Source organism: Quercus robur, chromosome 11, assembly GCF_932294415.1.
Source record: "Quercus robur chromosome 11, dhQueRobu3.1, whole genome shotgun sequence".
Classification (NCBI taxonomy): domain Eukaryota; kingdom Viridiplantae; phylum Streptophyta; class Magnoliopsida; order Fagales; family Fagaceae; genus Quercus; species Quercus robur.
In genome coordinates this window covers 30,287,871-30,309,941 of record NC_065544.1, presented here as the reverse complement: position 1 = coordinate 30,309,941, position 22,071 = coordinate 30,287,871, and the positions used below count along the sequence as shown (strand labels likewise).

The 22,071-nt window shown below is 35.5% G+C and overlaps 1 protein-coding gene and 1 long non-coding RNA gene across 2 annotated transcripts; one reads left to right on the top strand and one right to left on the bottom strand.

The window, feature by feature from the left end:
* The first annotated feature begins 1,300 nt into the window (after positions 1-1,300).
* LOC126706316 (uncharacterized) lies at positions 1,301-2,552 on the top strand. Its single transcript, XR_007648551.1, has 2 exons — positions 1,301-1,428; positions 2,298-2,552. It is a non-coding gene; the product is annotated as an uncharacterized LOC126706316 (long non-coding RNA).
* Positions 2,553-9,906: 7,354 nt separating this feature from the next.
* On the bottom strand, positions 9,907-15,844 carry LOC126705486 (pyruvate kinase isozyme A, chloroplastic-like). Its single transcript, XM_050404518.1, has 7 exons — positions 14,989-15,844; positions 14,500-14,587; positions 14,189-14,379; positions 13,086-13,204; positions 11,228-11,471; positions 10,852-11,086; positions 9,907-10,445 (listed from the first exon to the last, which is right to left on the bottom strand). Exons 1-7 carry the CDS (start codon positions 15,529-15,531, stop codon positions 10,117-10,119), a joined length of 1,749 nt encoding a protein of 582 aa, XP_050260475.1. The 5' UTR covers positions 15,532-15,844; the 3' UTR covers positions 9,907-10,116.
* Positions 15,845-22,071: the final 6,227 nt, after the last annotated feature.

The window sequence follows — 22,071 nt, the reverse complement described above, 5'->3', positions numbered from 1 at the left end:
TATGTATGTAAGCAAATCTATGAACTACATTGTTATTGCTATAATATGTGTTCTATTTTATATGTTTTCTTATAAAGTTCCTCTATTTCATAGTTCACATTGTTCCAAGGTTGCTTCCGGACAATTGAGACGATAATAGGCTATCATGATAATTGAGAAATTGTTTTAGTAAAAAAAAAATGTATGAGTATAATTTGGGATTAAAAAAATCACTTGTTAACACTAGACGATTATTTGCTATCATGTGGCGGCGGCGGCGGCGATTGCGGTTGAAGGTGGTTGTGATTGTTGTTTATTGTATAGGATATATTATTTTATTTTAGTGGATATATTATTTTATTGTAATGGATATATTATTTTATTGTGATGTTTATATTATTTTATTGTATTAAAAGCTAAAATAGATCCACTGCTGCAGCATGTATGTAGGTAAAATAGATAAAGTAACTTTTGGTGGAGCTAAAAAGCTAAATTTTTAGTTCCACTATTATGGATGCTCTTATAACCATCAAATTTCAAAATATATTGCTTGTTCAATAATACTAGCCTTTGAGCATGCGCTCATTTAATTTATTTTTTTTCTAAATATTAATACCTTTCATTCATCATTACTTGACTTTGTCACAACTTGTTCATGAGATGAGTTATGAGTGATAGAGTTGTGGATCCACCACTTTTGCTCCATCATTCACAACTTGCTACGTGGACAAATGATAGCAAAAGTTGTGGGTTTAGTTGTTGTTCTAGCATTTTTGTTGCTTGTTGTTTTTATTTATTTATTTATTATTATTTATTTCTATATATTAAGAGGATTTAGAAAGTTAGTTATATTTTCAGAAAATGTCAAATAAGCTAATTAGATAATCCTTATTCTAAAAAAAAAAGGTTAAAATTGTAATTCAACAAATTTTTTTATAAAAACTAATAGTGAAACTTTTTTCTTAAAAATTAGCGCACTCCCTATTTAAATATATCTCACGCACATTTGATATGTATTTTTTCTAAAAACTAGCACCCACTAAACCCAGATCTATTTTAAATCCTAAATTTTAGTTTCTTAAAAATCCATTTCTATGTAACCTCACTAACAATAGATAATTTCAAATTGAAAAATTACATTAAACTCAAAATTGCACGGGTAAAGGCTAGTTTATGGTAAATAAATAGTTAAAAAAAATTCATCTAATGGGCTATGTAATACCGAGCCTGAGCCCACAATAGCCCTATATAGGATCAAGCCCAGCCCAAAATTACTACAGTACAATTCTTTTTTTTCTTCTTCCGATGATTACCTATCCGAGCCCATTATATCAGATAGCCGTTTAAAAGTTCAATTCGGAGGGAAAAAGAGACAGAGAAAAGCAGAGGGATAGGGTTTCGCTCTAAAACCCTAAACTTGCTTCAAAATTTTGTTCATTTTCGCTTATGGTAATTTTATTTCTTTCAAATATCGATAATTAGAGAGGAAGATGTTGCCATTGGAGACGAGTATCCTTGAAATTCTCCTCTTTTATTGTTCACTTAATTCCTCTCAAAGTGTTTGATGAAATGCTCGAACCAAACTTTTCATAACCAGAACTCACTATAATCATTCTCCTATATCTAGAATGGGACATATAGAGTAGAGTTATTATCATCTTGATTTTTTAATGGATTACAATCAGATGAATGGTAAACTTAATTTGATCTTTAGTATTCTTTTGGTGTTTATTGTTTGGTATAAAAAGATTGATATTGTGGGTTTTATGAATGAGATGCAATTTATGATGACCAATGCCTATTTACATGTCTATTGGACGAATTGATAAACCCTGCCTAAAATTCCATACCAAGTGAGTCCATTGATGCACTCAAGAACCATAACTTCAGCTCCTCAACTGCATTAACATAGAGCAACTAGCCGTGAGGCCTGTGACATTAGTTTGAAAAAGCAATTTTCAACTTACAAAAATACCTCGAATTACAAAGAAAAAGAAAAGAAATATTTAACATAAGAAGAAAAAGAAACAAAAGTTTCTCTAGATCTCATTTTTAATAGTTTTACTGTGCATGGGTTTGCAACTAGCGTGCAACTAGTGTGTGTATATATATTTTGAAGCAATATTAGATATATTTTTAGTAACAGTAAGCATATTTAGGGACTGTAAGATAATCTCTCTTTCTTTTTATTTATTTATTTTTTTGACCTCAGAGAGAATGAATGTTTACACTCAGATAAAGAACACATGGACAAGAAAATACCATAAAAACTAGCCTATTTGACATTTGTATTCTGATACCTGGCTTGTTGATGGCAGGATCCTGATGGAGAGGATAGCGCTAAGCGAGAGGTAATCCTACATTTGTGTGTCTATTTGAGTTGATTATACAATGGTCATTTTGATCCCAGTATCCAGCCTGAAAGCGAAACCATGGGAGTTTGTTTAATTACGAAATAATCTAAAAATACAATTTTTCTCCTACCTGTGCTTGTATGTCCATCATGGAAATCGGAACCATTTCCATTGAAGTTATTTAAGGGATACTCTAAGACAACCTCCAATCTTTTTTCACTCATGGTGTTGATTCAATCTTTTCAATAGTCCACTTTCTAGGTGGATTTGTGCTTTCTTATGCTAAGCACATTGGATATTCCAATCTCCTTCAAACATGCCTTTAGAATACCAAAACACTTCTTAGGCATTTTGTCATGGAAAAAAAAAAAAACAGATAACTCAACAATTCAAATGGAAATGGTTTCCAATGGTTTTTTTTGGGCAAAAAGTTGGCTTTGCATGGGAGCTAAATCTAAGCGTTTGTTTAGGAGGACTTATTGTCATTGGTTTATTGGCTTAGAAGCTAAGCCGGGTAAAAGTATAGTTGTACTTAAAAATTGTACATGAACAAAATAAGCTGAAAAATCAATTTAATATTAATCCACCACTCATCAAAACAAACACTTGGTATAACTTATAAATTTTAGGAAAAGAACCATAAGATATAGTAAAGGTGAATTTTGAAGGTTGATGGAAATTGAATTTCTAGCTCTGATGAATTCAGCTAGGTGACTTGCAAATTCACACATTTTGCTTTGTGTGTGACACGCATGCACACAAAGGATCTGCTAGGCTTCAAAATTTTTTAGTAATTAATATATTTTTTAATGAGCAATAAGCAATAAATTTCATTTATTTTATTGATTAGGCTTCAACTTTCCTCCATGGCCAAAACTCAATTCAATATGATCAGATCTGCTAGGCGACTTGCAAATTCACACATTTTGCATTCTCTGTGTGTGTGGCTTCAAGTTTCATTTCTAGGGATTCCATTCCGCTTTTCTTAGAGTCTTTGTCCTTTTGTACATAACCTGTTGTATTTTCTTTATTTTTTAGCTACTTCCTGCTCTCTCTCTGCATGAAGTAGTCTTTTTTTAATAAAATTATTCTTACTTATAGAAGAAAGGTAATAGCTTCTATTTATTTTATTGATTAGGCTTCAACTTTACTCCCATGGCCTTCTGTCAGATACCATTTGTTCCCTCAGCTGCTATGTAAATAGAATCCATCATATTTGTGTTTGAAACACCTCACTGGTTCTGTTTAATCTGCTGGCAATCATGTTGTCATGAGATATAATGCGACTAAATTTTGTAAATAGATAATTTGTTTACATGTGAAACGCTAAATAAATGAAAAATGTGTTTGTAAACTCAGAGAGACATGATTCCTATTGGATAACATTGTCAACCTTATCTTTCTGTAAGCATAAAATCTTATTTATATAACTTTGGTTAAAGGGCATATGCTGATGGTATAATGTTCATGAAAAGATTGTCAATTTCATGGCTGCTCAGCCTATGGATTGTCCTCCTATGGCTCCTAAATTATTTGAGAATTTGTTTGGGTTGAAGACCCAAAAACCAGTTTCTGTAGTCTAGTGTAAAGTTTTATCAGTTCATAGGTGTTTGAAGTTTTGTAATATTGTTATATTATATCCATAATTTTTTTCTTTTCATTGGAGCCAAAAGAAAAAAAAAAAAAAATCCTAATTTGGATCTTTATTTAGGGTTTAGACTTCATTGTCCCTCATGCTGTGTATGTTTCTCAGCTAGTGCAACACATCATCGTTCAAAATTTTAGAAAAAAAGACAAGTTACTTTGTTGGTTAGTTGTAGTTCATTGATTTTTTCTTTCTTTTTTGGTAAACTAACTCTTCTATGTATTGTAGTAGGAGACTGGATTTTCTCAACAACTTACAAAGTTATATGGTAAATCGAAAAAACAAAAAAAGTTGGGATCACTTTAGATCATGTCAAGTATACATCTCTGGATGCTTGGACAGTGCAAAAGAATATGGACAAGAAGTCTACCTTTCTAGGTTGCTCTTTTTTCCCCCTCTCTCTAGCAATCCAGCCTTACCATCAGTGAAAATAGTAATTAACTGACCCCTTAGGCCCCTACTAATTGGGAAAAATGCACCCTATTTGTGCGGTCCACCCTCATGTGAGGGGGAGGACTCATGTATACGATACATGATATATCTCCTCCTACTAGTAGGAGGATATGACATTTTAGTTCCTAACCTTGAGAGGGTAGGTAGGGATTTACAATGGAAGATGTTATAATCTTCCCCTCATGTAGACACAAATATAATAATATTTTACCATTAGTGTTAGTATAGGAAAATTATTATGTACTTTGGGAGTATGCTCTCTCTCTCTCATAGAGGGGTGGGTCCATCCCTCTGTATACAATAACAACCCGTTAGTATATACCAACTCTCAAAGCAAGCAATATAAAGGTCAATATAACACACAATTTGATAATGAGATGGAAAATCAAAGAACCCTTTCAATGGAAAAACAACTTCAAGGACACAGTTGTTAGAAATTTCACTATAGGAAAAGTAGTTATAACGATCTACTTACAAGATTCTTGTATAGTTAGACTAATTGTAACTTCTGCAAATATTATGTATGCCTTTCTACCTCGGTAGTTCTAGAGGTGGTATCTACCTAATGTAAATTGCCTCCTCAAACTCCTCATTCGCATGAACCCAAACCTATGGTACTTTAAGGAGGTTAGCAAACACAGCAGAAAAGATCTTTGTGATTTCAGGAAATGTTTAAAGCTCAAGGCATATTAGAACACACAATAGTTTTTCTTGTTTTTGAAACAAAAAAAAAAGCAAAAGAATAACTTTTCTATCTAGGCTCAGGAACTGGAAGAAAGGAACAAAGTTTGAAATGTTTAGACCTAGAATAATTGCCTTTCTTGCCTTTAAAAGTCTTGCAATATGTGATTTATAAAATTCATAAAGTAGGAGAAAAACCTACCAGAAACAGTTTCATGATATTTACTTTCCAATTAAACAAGTTTCACTTAGAAATTTATTATGGTTAAAGAGATATGGCCAAAAAATTATCAACTCTTCATGTTTGAATTATTGAGATCATATCCTCTTTCAACAGTTTCTAAACCAAACTCAACCTTAACACAATTTCAATAATGCTAACTCAATTTTGAGATGTTTTGTGACTAAGATTTGCAACCCTAACGAATTTTTGTTGTTTCAGATTAGTTGACTTGCTAATAAGAATCGTGGATATTGGTAATGTCACTGCAAGGTTAGTAAGCAAAGGTCTTTAGCCCTAGATGTCCTTTCATAGATTAGATTCCTGAGTCAAGCAGAGGAAACTAAATCATGTGTTGTGTCAAGATAACAACTAGGATTGATTTCCTACTTTTAACTGATCAGGGGCTCTAATTAGTTAGAGTTCTTCTGGCCTCAAACCCACAACTGGCACTCAAACCTGGGAGTTTGTTGTCACATTTTATAGGATTTTGATCTAATGGTTTCCCACTATGTTGTTTTAAGATGGTTAAGCTGATAATCTAGTGCATCATATAGATGGTTAAGTTGTTTTAATCTTATAGTTTCCCGCTATGTTTTTTAAGATGGTTAAGTTGATCATCTAGTGCATCATATTTTATAGGATTTTGACTTAATAGTTTCCCACTATGTTGTTTTAAGATGGTTAAGTTGATCATCTAGTGCATCTGCTACATGCTCAAAAGCTTGAAAATCCAAACCAGAGGTGATGAGAAGCTCACTGAGGCGCTTCTGTCCTATTACATTTCCCTGGGCTTACACTCCTAGTTACCTGAAATATGGTGATAGATTTTGTTATTAATTCCATGCATATAGTTATATAATCTTAAAAATTCACTGATGTTTCATGAGACAAGAGATATACCAATGTTTGTTCCTGTATATTATTTTATTTTGATCTATATTTAGACATTTTAACAGAATACTTCAAGTTTATCCAATAAGCAATACCCATAATATTTAAACAGAGTTGCTTTTATTTTGATAGAGTTGCTAGAGATGGCTATATAATTGTATTACGTAGCGACCCATAACACTGTCAATGCTGAAAAAATTTCCAACAATCAATCAATTATGAACCATTTTTGCTGAAAACAAATATTCTATTCTATTCTATTAGAAAGTAGTTTTGGATGTTAATAGAAATTGTTGTACACACGGCAACTACAAGATTAGTACATACGTAATTTTGATGCCAAAAGCCAATGAATCATACTGATTTATAACACCAAGTGATAATTATTCTTTATCATTATTCATGACACTAGGTTTTTGGTGTAAACGGAAATTGATCCCTAGATATATTATTCCACGACAAAAGATTTTACTAGTTGAATTAACTAAAACCATGATTATCTGATTGATAATTAGACCCATTTGATTATTGCTATTTATCTAAATAAGCCATGGTAGCAACTAGCATACAACAATTAAAGTTTATGAACAGAACGTATATTCTGGTGGGTTATATAGACTTGCGTATACGAACTTTCCATCTCAAAATCTCAACCAGGACCTACCACCATTATAGTCCATAACTAGAAATTTGTCATTTTTTGAATATACAGTTGGACGAAAACTAAGACTAATTTTGCTGCGTAGAGCAAGTAATTACAATAATCACACTTGAAGTAGATATATCGTTCCAGCAAACTTTTGCAAGTCATCTACGACACGTTCAAGATTCACATATATACTTTCTTGCACTACGCCTCTAAACATATAAATAAATAAAGGACTCATATTTGAAGAAAAAATTACTCTAGTTTAATCCAACTTTCTCACTTTGTAAAACTGAATTATGGGTACTTATAATTAATTTCCTACGCAAATTATTATATGCAAAGTTAGTTGTTTTTTTTTAAAAAAAAAAAAAAAAAAAACTTTTTGCGCTTATTTGTTTTTGTATAATTTTTGAAAACCTTACTTTTTCATAGTATATTATATTTTAACTAATTTTTAACATATAAGCAAATGAACTTTGAATCAAAAACTGTATCTAAATGGATGGATGCATGTCAGCACTAAAACTAAAGAGGGAAAAAAGAGATAGAGAGTAAGAAGAGTGACTTGGTGCCTTGGCGGCCACAACCCACAAGTTAGGGGTGAACCGGTGAAGCTTGGGTCTAGGGGGACACTGTCAAAGATGTTAATATTAAAAATTATTTTAGAAAAAAAAAAAAAATTAGTTTCTTCTATCTTTTTAATACATGGATAGTCATTAAAATTGTCACATATTGTCAATTTCAACATAACATATTTTGGTTGCAAGTAGCAACTCTCTAAACAAGGCATCAAAAGTCAAGAGCCGCATAGTTCAATGGTATTGTTTTTTTTTTTTCATTTTTAAGGAGAACCATCCCCCCCCCCCCCCCCCCCCCCAACCCAAAAAAAATTGTTGTAACATTTAAATTATTTAAAAAGAATATAAAAGCATTAGGAAATATGATGTTATGTCTAAAGTAAGTTTCCTCATTGACTTGTAACCTTGACTTTGCATTCAATTGTAGTGTCCCATGTCTCTGGTTCAAACCTTAACTCTCCCCTCTACCACTATCTACCTATACCTAATTTTCAAGTAACTTTTCAAAATCCACTAGTTGGAAAATAGAAAATAGCTATCCACGGGAAAATAGATGGTAAAACTCCTAAAGATTAATGCAACAAAATTGTAAGGTTAAATTATTAATTTGGCTTATGATAATTGGACAAAGTTCAATTTAGTCCCTCAATTATTAGTTGTGTCAATTTCATGCATTAACTTTTAAGATCAAGTCAATTTCATCATTGATTTCCTCTCTATTAAGATTAGAAATTGAGGGATCTAAGAATGAAATTAAACTTGATTTTGAAACTTGAGAGACAAAATTAACACAATTAATAGTTGAGAGACAGGATTCAAGTGATAACTCAATAATAATGACATTTTTTTTGTAGTACCTCATTTATGTGTGGTTGGAACTCCACCTCCCCATTACTACCTATCTCCCCAAAAAATAAGAAGTTGAAAGACTAACTGAAACTTTGCCTAATAATTGAAAAACTAAGATAGTAATTTAAGCTTCAGAGTTCAGGCCATTGCCATATGCTCCACTATATTAATGTGATGGGAAAAATCCTTATGTACTAAAATAATTTATAAGATAATGCCTAAATGTTTACTGTAATATAAAACAGATTCCAATATGAGTATTATTATATTAATATAATTTCGAATACTTTTGTAGAAGTTAATTTTAGCTAAGAAAATCAATGTTCCTCTTCATTTGCTAGCCCAACAGGCTGCTTTTGTTAAATGGACCAGTTTTCATACTTGATTTGCCTTTGTGTGTTTCCCAGGCCATTACAGTGATGGGCAGCCCCATCCCGGAATTTTTCATGAGTCCATTTAGGTTGGAGTGGGGGCGGAGGGAAGCCTCTTAGCAAAAAATTAAGGCAAAAATAAATAAATAAACTTCTTTGGTAAATATAAGATGCAGAAACTCTCGGCCACTGGAACAAATTTAACAATATTTTCACAACAAATGTGTTGTAAAAATAAAATGAAAGTAATGAAACAAAATTATTTTGGAACCCATAACTCAAAATGAGGGTGTTCTGAAAATGTTGTGAGATTTTGTTGTGTCTCCAAACTTTCTCTATCACCTATTATCAATAATCTATTGCTCTTATAAAATAATAATAATAATAATAATAATCTATGGCTATTCCCAATATAGCAAAATCTTAGTACAACTCACAACGTGCATAACATATTTTGTGGCTAAGAGCTTTGTACCTTAGTGAAACTGCATGCTTTCCTTTATGAGAAGAATTAAATTTCAAATCCTCAATTCCCTATTATGGTAATTATCAAATTATTTTAAACCTCCAGACAAAGTTTGACTACAATTACAAACTTAGTTGTAGGCTACAATTCCACAATGTTTACCGGTTTATCATGATTAACCAATAATAATTAATTGAATGATCAATTTACATTCTTTCGCAGTGTTCTGTTATCCTGAATCAAACAAAGAGATTAAACCAATTGATTGGTTGATGTGTCAGGACTAGGATTATATGAAAAAGATGATTTTTTTTTTTTATTATTAAATTTTTTTTCCAGTACTATTAGTAAGAGAAAAGACATGTGAAGAAGATTGTATAGGATTTAATACCCACAATGGCAACAGGACACCAAACACATCTACTTCGGTCAAAAACTGAACCATAAAACTCTAATTTTTATCATAGCCACTCAAATACACAACCCAACTGAATTTTCATCACATAATCACTCAAAAGACACAAAATTCAACTGAATTCTAATATATTTGGTCTTAAATTTCATTTGTAGTAGATAATTTACAAGCAAAGTAATCAGTCCAGCAAATGATAATATTTTCTTGTAGTCAATAAGGGATTTAATGCTCAACTTATTATGAATTATGAATTTGATGTAAATATTTTTTATTTTCTTTCTATAATTTCATTTTGCTTTTACATTTTTGGGGGTTGTGAAGTGAATGATAATAATGGATTTAGATAGATGAATTGAGCAAGAATCTGCTATCATGGAGATGAGCAAGAATCACATATAAAATCTTTTTTTTTTTTTTTTGATACACACATAAAATCTAAAGTTACATTAAAATGGTGGGAAAAACGCTGACACACATATTCCTCCGGTGGACTCAAAGAACCCACATTGTCTTTCACCTTATCATTGATGGCTAAACAGCATATTGAAGTAAAAAGGCCTTGCTAAGCAATGGTCTTGACCTGGATTGATTGGAAAGCCATTGGGGTTGCAAGAGTTGGAGTGACATCTGAGACCACCAAAACAGCATCTCCTTGTTCCAACATCCCTGTTCTTTTTATTAGATTAATGGTTTTTGAGATGTTAGCTTCCATGTCATCCGATAAATCAACAAGGAGGGAAGTTACTCCCCACTGCAAATTTAGAGCCTTGCGGGTATTATCATTGTTGGTGAATGCAAAAATGGGAGGGTTTGGACGGTTACGTGATAGCAGTGAGGCCATGTGTCCATGTTTTGTGTAGACAAAGATGGCATCCACGCCAAGTTTGTTAGCTGCAGACAGAGAATACAGTTGTAGTTTTGAAATGTAAGCACTAAAATACACACTTAAGCATCACATACCAAGTCATTGGTGTAACGTGTGTGCACATAAGAGAGAAATGTTATTCTCAAAATGGTATTTACTCATAGACAGCCTGAATCAACTTCAGTGAAGTAGAGATTAGCCACTGAGAGCATACATATGCATATGGATCTATACTTTCATAGGCTCATACACATAATGTGCTATGCTGTCATAGAATCATAGATACTAATTCTCCATTTGTCAAATAGATTGAGTCAGGAAAATAATTGTGTTTGAACTCATGGAATTATTTGATGAGTTGATATGAAAGCTGTTATTTATAAGGTATTGGAATTCTGAACAACAGAATTTAGATGGGAAAAGTGAAATTACCCATTTCTGCAGCACAATTGCATATCTGTTCAGCAATACGATCCGGCAATGATACTCCTAGTTGATGCTGAGGGAGAAGAGTTTGTTGGCTTTCTTCACGACCCCATGTTTCCATTCGACTGCTGGTCATCCGCAAGACAGAAAGAGCCTTCTGTCCATTTAAACCAATAGCTGACTCACCAGAAAGCATCAAAGCATCAGCATACTGCCGAACTGCTTCAGAAACATCTGCAACCTGATGATATCAAAGGATATTGTCACTGATGCAATGTTCAACAAGTCTGTGCTCTTAGATGCATTACTCCTTTAGTTCCCCACAACCAAAATAATAGAAGTAGTAGTGGTGGTTATAGTAATGACACTTGTGGTATAGTACCTCAGCACGTGTGGGGGTTGGATATTCAACCATGGACTCAAGAAGTTGAGATGCTACAATAACTGGTTTGTTTAGTTGCCTGCAGACATTAATTATTTCTTCTTGCACAGAAGGAATCTGTTCAAGTGGGATTTCAACTCCAAGGTCACCCCGAGCTACCATGATTCCATCTGAAGCCTCTACAATATCTCTCAATTTCTGTAGAGACTCCAAGCTCTCGATCTTTGCCAATACTCTTATGGATCTGTAAATTAGAACAATTCAGGACTTCCATAAGAACTGGAAGAAAATAAAAAGAGAAAACAGAAAAGAGATAGCAAGCACATTGATTCAAAGAAAAAACATGAAAACATGAATAGAATCTGCATTCTTACTTTTTGCAGAATTATATTTTAAAAAAGAAAAAGAAAAAAAGGTGATCTGGGGAAGCCAAATATCCTAGTGCAAGTGTTAAATAAGACAAAAAAATGCAACTCATGATAATCTTTTGACACATGACAAACTATCATAAACAGGGCAACTGGTACATCTACTGGGGCAGCATTAGGAATAACTTAGAAGGAAAACAACTAAAGGAGACTCAATGTGAAAGAGGAGTTGAGGCATAATATGAGCAAGTACCATAATTGGTATGGTCAAAGCTAAATCAGATAGTCTCTTTTCTAGTAGTTCTTGTTAGCAATGCATGCAATTCAATGTCTGGGCTGAGTCTTGGAAATAAGATGAAAGTTGCAAAATGTGTAGGTACGTACAATGCATGCAGCATCTACTACACATGCACATTTCTATTTGTAATTGAACCAAAAGAAAAGAAGCTCAAAAGTAGGTCACAATATCTTTTCTAGTAATATTTGCTATAAAATAAAGCTCTCCAATAGACCACCAGAATGTTACTTTCAGTTCAGTTTTCCACGGTCTGTCTACTCTAAACTCCAAATCTACAACCTCACCCTTCATGTGTTCTTATGAGAGGAGAAAATCCATTTGAGCTAGATCTCATTGGCAATTTTTTTTATTGTTAAGTAACACACACATCTGGTGGATATTAAATCCACAACCTTGCCCTCCATCTTGCTCTTACAAGAGGAGAATGTGCCATTTGAGTTAGAACTCATTTGCAAATGTAGATGGTGACAAAGACTTCTCATATATCCACTCATCATCTAGAAACTGAGAGGAAAGGAGACTTCCTTACTAAAGGTTCCTATGAGGTTCTATAGAGCAGAGTACGAAGCCATATATGCTTTCATCAAAAACAATATACAGTTACAATCAGTTCTAAATGCAACTAAGGAATATCAACAGAAAGAGAAAGTCAACACACCAACCACATATCATGGAGTGAGATAATGAAGCTAACAGTTTCAATCTGCATGTGAACTGTTAATCACAGTGCCTAAATGAGGGCACTGAATGCTCTACAGAATTTGACCATTTAATTTTAGAGTATTAACAGAAATAATAATAGCTCAATATACCGAGTATTGGAGAAAAATAAGAGCAACATCTGAATCCTATTACCACTGGTGATCATTACTACATTGTGGCCAAGTAGCACCAAGATCAATCAATTCACATCTAGGCATGGAAGGTTACAGTCTCACATCAATTTTTTTTAAAGAAGAAGCTACCATTTATGAAAGTTTAAGTTGTCTATTGCATGAGAAAACAGATTGAGATGTTTCATGAGCTACTGCTCTGAAACACTATGAAGTGATCATATGTAGTAGCATTTAACAAGGATAATCACATTGTTCAAGAGGGGGAAAAAATCCAAGGATGTAAGCCTCAGATTTAAAACCAAAAAAAAAAAGAGAGTAAAATCATGCAAGTGTTAACCATTATGACAGTGCCTTACTTGGATGATTTGGAGGAGAGGTAATTCTTAAGATGCTTGACAGAATCAGAATCATTTACAAATGACATGGCAATGAAATCGATACCTTCAGATACTCCAAATTCAATGTCAGCCCAATCCTGTAGTTCAGACAGTATCAATAACGAACTAATAAGCATGCAAAGAATTTGCTAAAATTATGGGTTTTACAGTATCATCTGAATATTGAAGAGGCATATATTCAGCCATACTTTATTTATTTATTTTATTTGGGTGTTAGAGCACTTAACTAATCTCTTGGGTGTGTGTGATCCCGTCCCACAAACACTGGGGGGATCACAGGGAGTAATACGCTAATACTTGAAACATCATCAATTCACAATTTCTACGGACTGAAAGAATTCCCTCCACACACACACAGAAACATACATAAATACCCAAATAAGAGGAAAAATAAATAAAACTTTAAGAGCAGAAATTTTGGTTATCAATGAGGATTGGTACTAGGACCAAATTTCTCTCTCTCTCTCTCTCTCCCAAAGAGCAGTGCTACTGTATATTAACAAGTGAGCTCTACCATCTCTGAAAACTGACCTCTACCAAATGAAAAGCTTTTTTCAGTCAACACCCAACAATTATAGCAAGAACTCAAAATAGAGTTTGAAATTCGTTTGTCTTATTGTCAGAACTCAGGAGATTTATTCAGTTTTGATAGAGAACATCATGTAAGATACTTAAGAAATCATTAATATCACAAACACAAATAAGGCACAAGTATGTAAGTTTAGGAGCTTCTGAATATATAAAAAATAAAATTGGTTTTCAAGCATCTTTCATGCTCAAACAGTTTTAAGTAATTTTCTGAACAATTTTGATAAACAAGTTTGCAAGAGGAAAAGAAAACTAGTACAGCAATGGTGTTCTTTTAATCAGGTAGCTGTTGTAGAGTCAATGTTGCTGAAATGAAAATAAAGTTCACATTCACTAACTCCAGGAAATCAATGGGTGCTATTTTGTTTTAAAAAAGGGTGATGTCAAACTAAGTTTGATAAGCAAAAATAGAGAATGTAAAAGCCAGAGAGTCTGGGGGAAAAAAATCAAGAACAAATGCGTATGAAATCAACCTTCGCTGATAGAGTAGGAAGCTCATAATTTCTCCCCACAAGCTTCCCATCTCTCCAAAAGCTCAATTTGGCTCGAGGTAGGAATAAACCAGGGTCTGTACACTTACAATGCAAATCACTCCCAATCTTTTCTATGACTTCAAACCCTGCCATTCCACCATCAATCACAAGTTCATCTCCTACCTCAATACCTGCCAAGTAGTGAACATCACAAGCAAATTCAGATCACTAAAGTGAATTGAAAAGGGAAAAAAAAATGCAGGGGGCCAGGTGAGGCTGATATTTTACACAATTAGCAGTAATCTCACTACCTTCAGAAAAACCCTCATAGTTAGCTTGAACTGTGAATGGACGAGAACCTGCAAACTTTTCTGCAGTAAACAACCAGATTGAACCATCCTGATGATCCAAGTAGAAGAAAAATCCATCAAAATTGCATCTTTCTCACAACACATTATCATCATGAGGTGTGAACAAAACATAAAAAGACTGCTCACGGCTCACCCATCTAACATCCTTTTCCCTAATTAATACCTACATCTAATTTAGCTGGACATAAAGCCAGAAACCAATTAGTTCTAATGATCCAAGTTTTTTTTTTTTTAAGTACTAATGATACAAGTAGAAGACAAATCCATCAAAATTGCATCTTGCTCATAACAGATTATCATTGTGAAGTGCAAACAAAAAAAAAAAAGGGGTGCTCACCAATCTAACATATTTTTCCCTCATTAATACCTACATCTAATTTAGCTAGACATAAAGCCAGACACCAATTAGTGAGTTCTACACATACTTACCTCTACTTTGACAGAAGAAGGAGCCCCATGATCCACCACATGAATCTGACTACCTTCAGTATCAATCATGACTGAAACACAAAACCCCTTTTCCTCATTCAATCTCTTAATCTTCCGAATCACATCCCGGTGCCACTCCCTCCCATTATGGCACATATTAAGCCTAGCCACATTCATTCCTCCCAATGCCAACTTCTCCAAATCCTCCAACGAGCAACACGCCGGCCCAATTGTGCACACGAGCTTCGTCTTCCTCATCCCCAAAAACCCCTTCTCCCTCAACTCCCCCTCCGAAACCACATCAAACCCCAAAACCCCCCTTAAACCCTTCAACTCACGCTGCAAACCCTTTGATTCCTCCACATTCACTTGCACTGCAGCTCTTACTCCAACCCCAATCTTTCCCTTCACCTTCCCTCCATTAAAACAAATCCCACGAGCAAAAACCGGCCTGCCTAAAACCCGATTCTTCAAATCTAAACACGGGTGGTTTTTTCCAATAATTCCACCACTAATAAGACTTGAATCCCTCACAACCGCCATGAACTCAAAAAACCAATCTTGCTCTCAATATGACCCTCTTGGTGACAATTTAGATTTGTTGGCGAAAAAGATCAAGGTCAAAGACTATAACTTATTGAACAAAGCTTAGACAAACAAACAAAACAAAAACAGAGTTACTGATCAGTTTTAAGCATTTTTGGATCGAATACTCAGAAGGGTTTTGGATGGCGGAGTTTACAAAGTGAAGTAAAAGGTAGTTGGGTTTTAGTGAGAAAAATATTCAATGAAGAAACAGAAACAAAACAAAGAAAAAAAGAAAGAGAGAAACCCTAGTAAGTTCGGTGGGTTTTGTTACAACTAGCGCCGTATGTTTAAGTTTTGTGCATTAAATTAATTTGAAAAATGGAGGGCAAATGAAAAGGGCGGTAATAGTTTATAATAAAAGTACTTGTAGTAGCAGCTTTCCTAATTTAACGGTCAACTAGCGTTCCCAGGTTGTTGGCTTTTATTTGTGTCCGGTTCTTGGTGTTTGTTTGTGTCATAAATTTATAATAGTGTCGTGCTGTCACTTTCCTACAGTTTTTTGACTTTTTCAAGTACAGTTTATGCGAGTGTTAAACAATTTATTTAATTTTTTGCTAAAAATTTTTTACTTAAAAAAAGTGAAAATATAAGAAAAAATAAAGTTTAAAAAATTTAAATATAAAAGTTAAAAATTAAAAATTGAGCTTATAATCTGAGGTCAAATAAATACTTAAAATTAGCAGTTTTTTTTTTTTTTTTTTTTTAAATGGTAGTTTGAGAAACTAACAACACAACAAAATACACAATTTTTACCGCAAATCGTTATAACAAAAGTGCTAGTGACAGAGTAAAATACACAATTATTTTTGCAACTTGTTATAACACTTTTATTATAACAATGAGTTTTGTGGTAAAAGTCGTATGTTTTATTGACAAGATTTGCATAGGGCGGAGGAAAGGAATTTGAGGCATATTCGATACGTGAAAGTTGAGATGTACGGAAAAGATAATCAGATTTTATCATCTCAAATCTCAATGTGGTCCCAAATGGGCAGGCAATCGTGCTTAAACTGCACAGTGCAGTGTTGTATGCATGTGCAAATTGCAAAGTGCAAACACACATGCCTTAAAATAACTGAAAATGCGACTTTATTTATTGGGATAATTACAGTAAACCCACCTGAGGTTTGGCCTGTTTACATGTTACCTATCCGTGGTTCAAAACTTATCACTTTATTAACCTGAAGTTAGTTCTGTTAGCCTTCCGTAACCCACCTCTCCATTTGCCGTTAGAAAAACACCCTTTTATTAAAAATAGAACATAACACGGATCAAACACGAACCATCAAATCTTTTCCTCACAAACACAAGAACACAACATTTGTAAATATAGTTCAAAATTTTCAGTTACACACATCCAAAACCAATTAAATCCTCTAAATCCATACCAAAATCCCTCACATTTTTCAAACCCAAACTGTAATAAAAAAAGTTTTAGAACCCAATCATAGATTAAACAGAAAATAGAAACAAACCAAAGAGAGAAAAACAGCACCATTGTTCATCTCTCCTCTAAAAACAAAAAATAACAGAGAAAACTCAAACAAACAAGATCAAAGAGGGGGTTTTGTAGCTTGGGTTCAAGAACACACTTGCTCTTGGTATGAACAGTCTTGAGCCAATCAATCCGAATAAAATTTTCATATTCGCACAAATCTTAAAAAGTATTTACAAAAATCCTACACTTGAAAGTGTTGTACCCTAATTTCACAAAAATCCTTTCAGTCATTCACAAAAATCATACACAACTTCGTTCTCTCTCAAATCTCAAACCAAAACCAAAGCAAACCCCTCTTCAAAACCCAGACCCACTACACCCACAGCAAAGAAAATAAGATAGCAGAGAGAGAGAGGTGGATCGAAGTCACAGTCGCTGGAGATGGAACCGTCTGAGCCGATGCAGTCGCTGGAGATGCAATCACTGGAGATGAAGTGAACCAAGACACCCATGACCTCTTTAAAGTCACTCTCGAGTCCAACCATATCTAGACCCTCGTCACCCATACTCCCCAAATGGTCGACTCCTGGCTCTCCGACATCTACTGCATCCATCGCCACCGTCTCCACCGCCTCATCGTCGGCCTCGACGTCGAGTGGCGACCCAGTTTCAACCATAACATCGAAAACCCAGTTGCCACTCTCCAACTTTGCGTGGGTCGACGCTGCCTCATCTTCCAACTCATCTACACCACTCATTTCCCCAACTCGCTCATCGAGTTTCTCAGCGACGAGGATTTCACTTTTGTTAGAGTTGGGGTTGAGAGTGATGTGGAGAAACTGTTGGATGATTATGATTTGAAAGTTGGGAATGTGGTTGACCTTTGTGGACTAGTTGGGGAACAGGGATTTGAAGAACGCTGGGTTGAACGGTTTGGCTCGAGTTGTGCTGGACTCAAGGTACATAAGCCGAGGCATGTAACTTTGAGTAGTTGGAGGTCCACGGAGGTTGAGAGATGAGAGAGACAGATGACACGGTTGTTGTTGCATAGAGACACAAAACCCCATATTCCAAGCTCTTTAGAAAAAATTCAAACCCTAACTCTTTGATTCATGTTATGTTGTGTTTTGGTTGTAAAAGTTGTTTTCTAATGGAAAAGCCAAAGGTGGGTAACGGATGGGTAACGAATTGAAGTTCAGGTGGGCAAAGTGATAAGTTTTGAACCACGGGTAGGTAACGTGTAAACGGGCCAAACCTCAGGTGGGTTTACTGTAATTATCCCTTATTTATTTAAGGGAAATGTTAATAAATGACCCAAGACAATTGTTAACAAACTATTTTAAGAAATTTTTCATGTGGAAAAAAAAATTAATATTTTGATAGTTTTTTCTATTTGCCCTAAAAGTGGTGTTAAAATTTTCTTAAAATGGATTATTAACCATTACCTTAAGTGGTAATTTTTTGGTACTCCCGGAGTACTATAAATGTGTGCTTCCTCCTCTCACATAACTGTGGGTCCCACTAATAGAAAATTATTAAATACTCTGAGAGTACTATAAATGCGTATTCCTTCATTTTACATGAATTGTAGGTCCCACTATAAATTTAATTAGTAGGATCCACAGTTATGTGAGAAGGGAAAGTATGCATTTATGATACTCTAAGAGTACTCTATAATTACTCCCATTAATTAAATTTATGGTGGGACCTACAATTTATGTGAGAGAAAAGGTACGCATTTATAGTAGTCTGAAGTATTCAATAATTTTCCTACCCTAAGGGCACTTGTTAACAATAACCCTTTATTTAATTAAACACATTTGTGAAATTGTTTTGGATAGTTGTATTTGCACGTACACATTGTGTGTAACATTTTTGTTTTGAGAGTTTCAACATATGGCGTTCGCACTTAATGATAACTCTTTATCATTAGACCAAAACACCAATTAGTTTTTGGTGTAGGTAGAGATTGAATTTGAAATCTTTTATTTAACTATAAGAGATTTTACTAGTTGAACTAATTGAAACCCATGTGTAACATATTTTTCTCATGTATGACAAAGTATTTACTATTTATTCTCATGATTTATTGGCACGATAGTCACTCCACAAATATACATGTTTGTGGGGGTATTAGAGGGTAAGGGTCGAGATTCAAGTTATAAGGAGAGAACTTCATACACATATACACTTAAATTAGACTAGAGTAAAATTTATATCTTATATATATATATATATATATTTATATAACTGAAACCTCTAAAACTCTCACAATTTTCCACGTTAGCACAATATTTAAATAAAATTATTTTTATTTAATCCAAACTTAATAAGAAGTGAAACTCTATACTATATAATCAAAGTTGAGCTTAGAAGCCATGGTTGCACCAAGTGACTTCACCAAATTGCAAATTATTTTTTAGATTTTTCAACAAATTCATTCACTTAAGTTTTTAGATAAAAACAAAAAGTTTTTATTTTTTATTTTTTAAAAATTTTTTTTTTTATCTTTATCAACTTCTTTGGATAAAGTAACTGTGGTTACACGATTTTCCTAGCCCAACTTATGTTGATTAGGCCCTGGCCCAAAGCGCAACCCACAATAATTATTTGTAGAGGATGGGTCAAAGAACTTGGCCTCAGTGAACTTGTTCGGTCTAATGCATGGACAGTATGGTTTGCAAAAAGAAAATAGAAAACACCAAAATGGATCTTTCTCAAGTCTGATTTTATTTCTTTTTTGTTCCTGATACCGTTCTACCGTCCCCTTCTTTGAGGGACTCCACTACATTATATATTCTTCTTCTTTTTATCTTAGCCTTACACCTGTTAATCATCCAAGCATCCACTTGAGCACCTGTCCCATCAGACGCCCTCATCAGACCCTTTGTGAGTTGCAGAGGCCAAGGCGGTATTGTTCAGGAGTCTTTTCCTCATTAATGCGGCCAAAAGGGTGGTTGGGGCGCAATTAATGTGGTGGTAGCCTTCCGCGAGATATTTTGAATTTAATTCGTTTTATATGTTGGGAAGATGAGCTGAAATGGCTGGGGCAAGTTCCTCGTCTGGGCTTCGTGATGTCCGAGGAGTAGTTACTCCTCGGACAGGTTTCCTTGGCGCTATTGGGGTTGAATAGCGCTTCATATGAGGCTTTTCTTTGGACAGGACGCTCCTCGGACGGGCCTGAGCTTGGAATAGCCCATCATTTTTGGGCCGGGCCCCACAATAGCCCCTCAAAACTCCGGTTTTTACCTCCCTCCGAGGGGAAAGGCGGGGTTTTGATGTTTGTGAGTGGAGGGAAATAAGGAGATCGTGGGGCGCGCGTGCGGACCGTTACTTTTGACGCGCTACAATTTACGAGGCGTGGCCATTAACTTCTGGAGGCGTTATGTTCCCTTCATCCAACGGCTTAGCGTGGATCGAATGGCCATCGTTTTTTCCTGTATTTTTAGGCAGGGATGATCTTTTCTCTCTCCTCCTGGCTATATAAGACGTCAGAGGGGTTCAGTTCCTTCTTTCATCTGCATTTCACAAACCTCAAAAGACTCCAGAGAGCTCCATCGAATCCCAGAGATATACGAACACTTGCGTCCGTTACGCCACCGTAGCCGTTTTTGTGAAGCGTTTCGTCCAAGAGAGATTTCCAGGCGTCCCCTTGAGCGTTTTGTGAAGGTACCTGTACATTTCGCTTTTCTCCCCGTTTCAATTCCCTCCTCGGACTCTACTTTTCTTTTCAGTCTTTACTTTCATTTCCCCAGTTCAGTTCAGATGGGTAGATTCGAAAAATTAGTAAAAACTCCTGCCGCTATGGAAGCCTTTAGGGCGAAATACCACATTCCCCCGGGGGTTGGGCTGCGGCACTGTCCTCTTGAAGGAATATTGACAGATAGAGTTGAGGGAGAAGTCGTTATCCCCATGATTGCTTTCATAGAGGGAGGGATGACACTTCCCATGCGTAGGATCACAAGGGAATACCTGTTCAACCATAGGTTGACGCCGTATCAGTGTGCCCCGAATATGTTCAAGATACTAGGCTGTGTAGATGTCTTAGACGAGCGGATGAATCTAGGCCTTACTTGGCACGATGTGGCTTATCTGTACGAATGTCACCGCCTCGGGGATGATGGGTATTATCTTAAATCCCGGAACGAGGATGTTAGGTTGATCTCTTGTCTTCCAGTTTCCAATAAGACCTTGAAGAATGACTTCCTCATTGCTTCTGGGGAGTGGTTCGACGGTATTCATTGTCCAACTCGGGCAGGAAACCCAGGTGCGGCGCTTTTAGGATTGGTCCTTTTTGGGAAAGGATTTAGTGTTGAGGGGTTACTTTTCTTGCTTTCTTTGTAATTGAAAATTTTCATGGTTTAACCTCACTTTTCTTGGTTTGTTTGTAGACAAAATTCACGTTGCTCCTCGGCTAAGCCTCGTGAACGTGTCAACGCTAAACTATCTTCTCAGGTCGGAGATTTACACTACCGAGGACGGACAGTTGCGTGCGGCCCATCTGGTTTTGGGCTATCAACCTCTGAGCAGCGCTTTCCAGGCAGTCGGTCACGCTATAAGGGCTGGCAGTCCGAGGCTGGCTAGAATTAACATGTCCCAGGACGGATTCCTAGCTGACCACGATTTGCCACCAGTGGTGTTGTCAGGTGTCAGAAATCCTTACTTGGCAGAGCAGCTACCTCCGGTAAATGAGCCTGGTGCTGCTGTTTTGGTTGAAGAAGGAGCTGAATCATCTCGTCTTTCCCTTGAGGAAGAAATAGACAAGTTTTACTTCGAGGAGGAAATTCAGCAAAACCCCTTGGTGGAGCTTTCTAACCCCGAAGCAGAGCAGGACCAACATTCCGCGGTTGGTGTTCCCTCAATCGTTATCTGCTCGGACGATACTTCAGACGAAGAGGTAGAGCCCATGGCAGGAAAGGGAAAGTCTCTAAAGGAGCTGATGTCCTCTCGGGGGAAAGGTCAGTCATCAAAGGTTCAGCCATCGAAGGGACCAAGTCCATCAAAGGTCAAAACCCTTCCCCCTGTGGTCCCTCAGGGCGTCTCGGACCCTGGCTTTA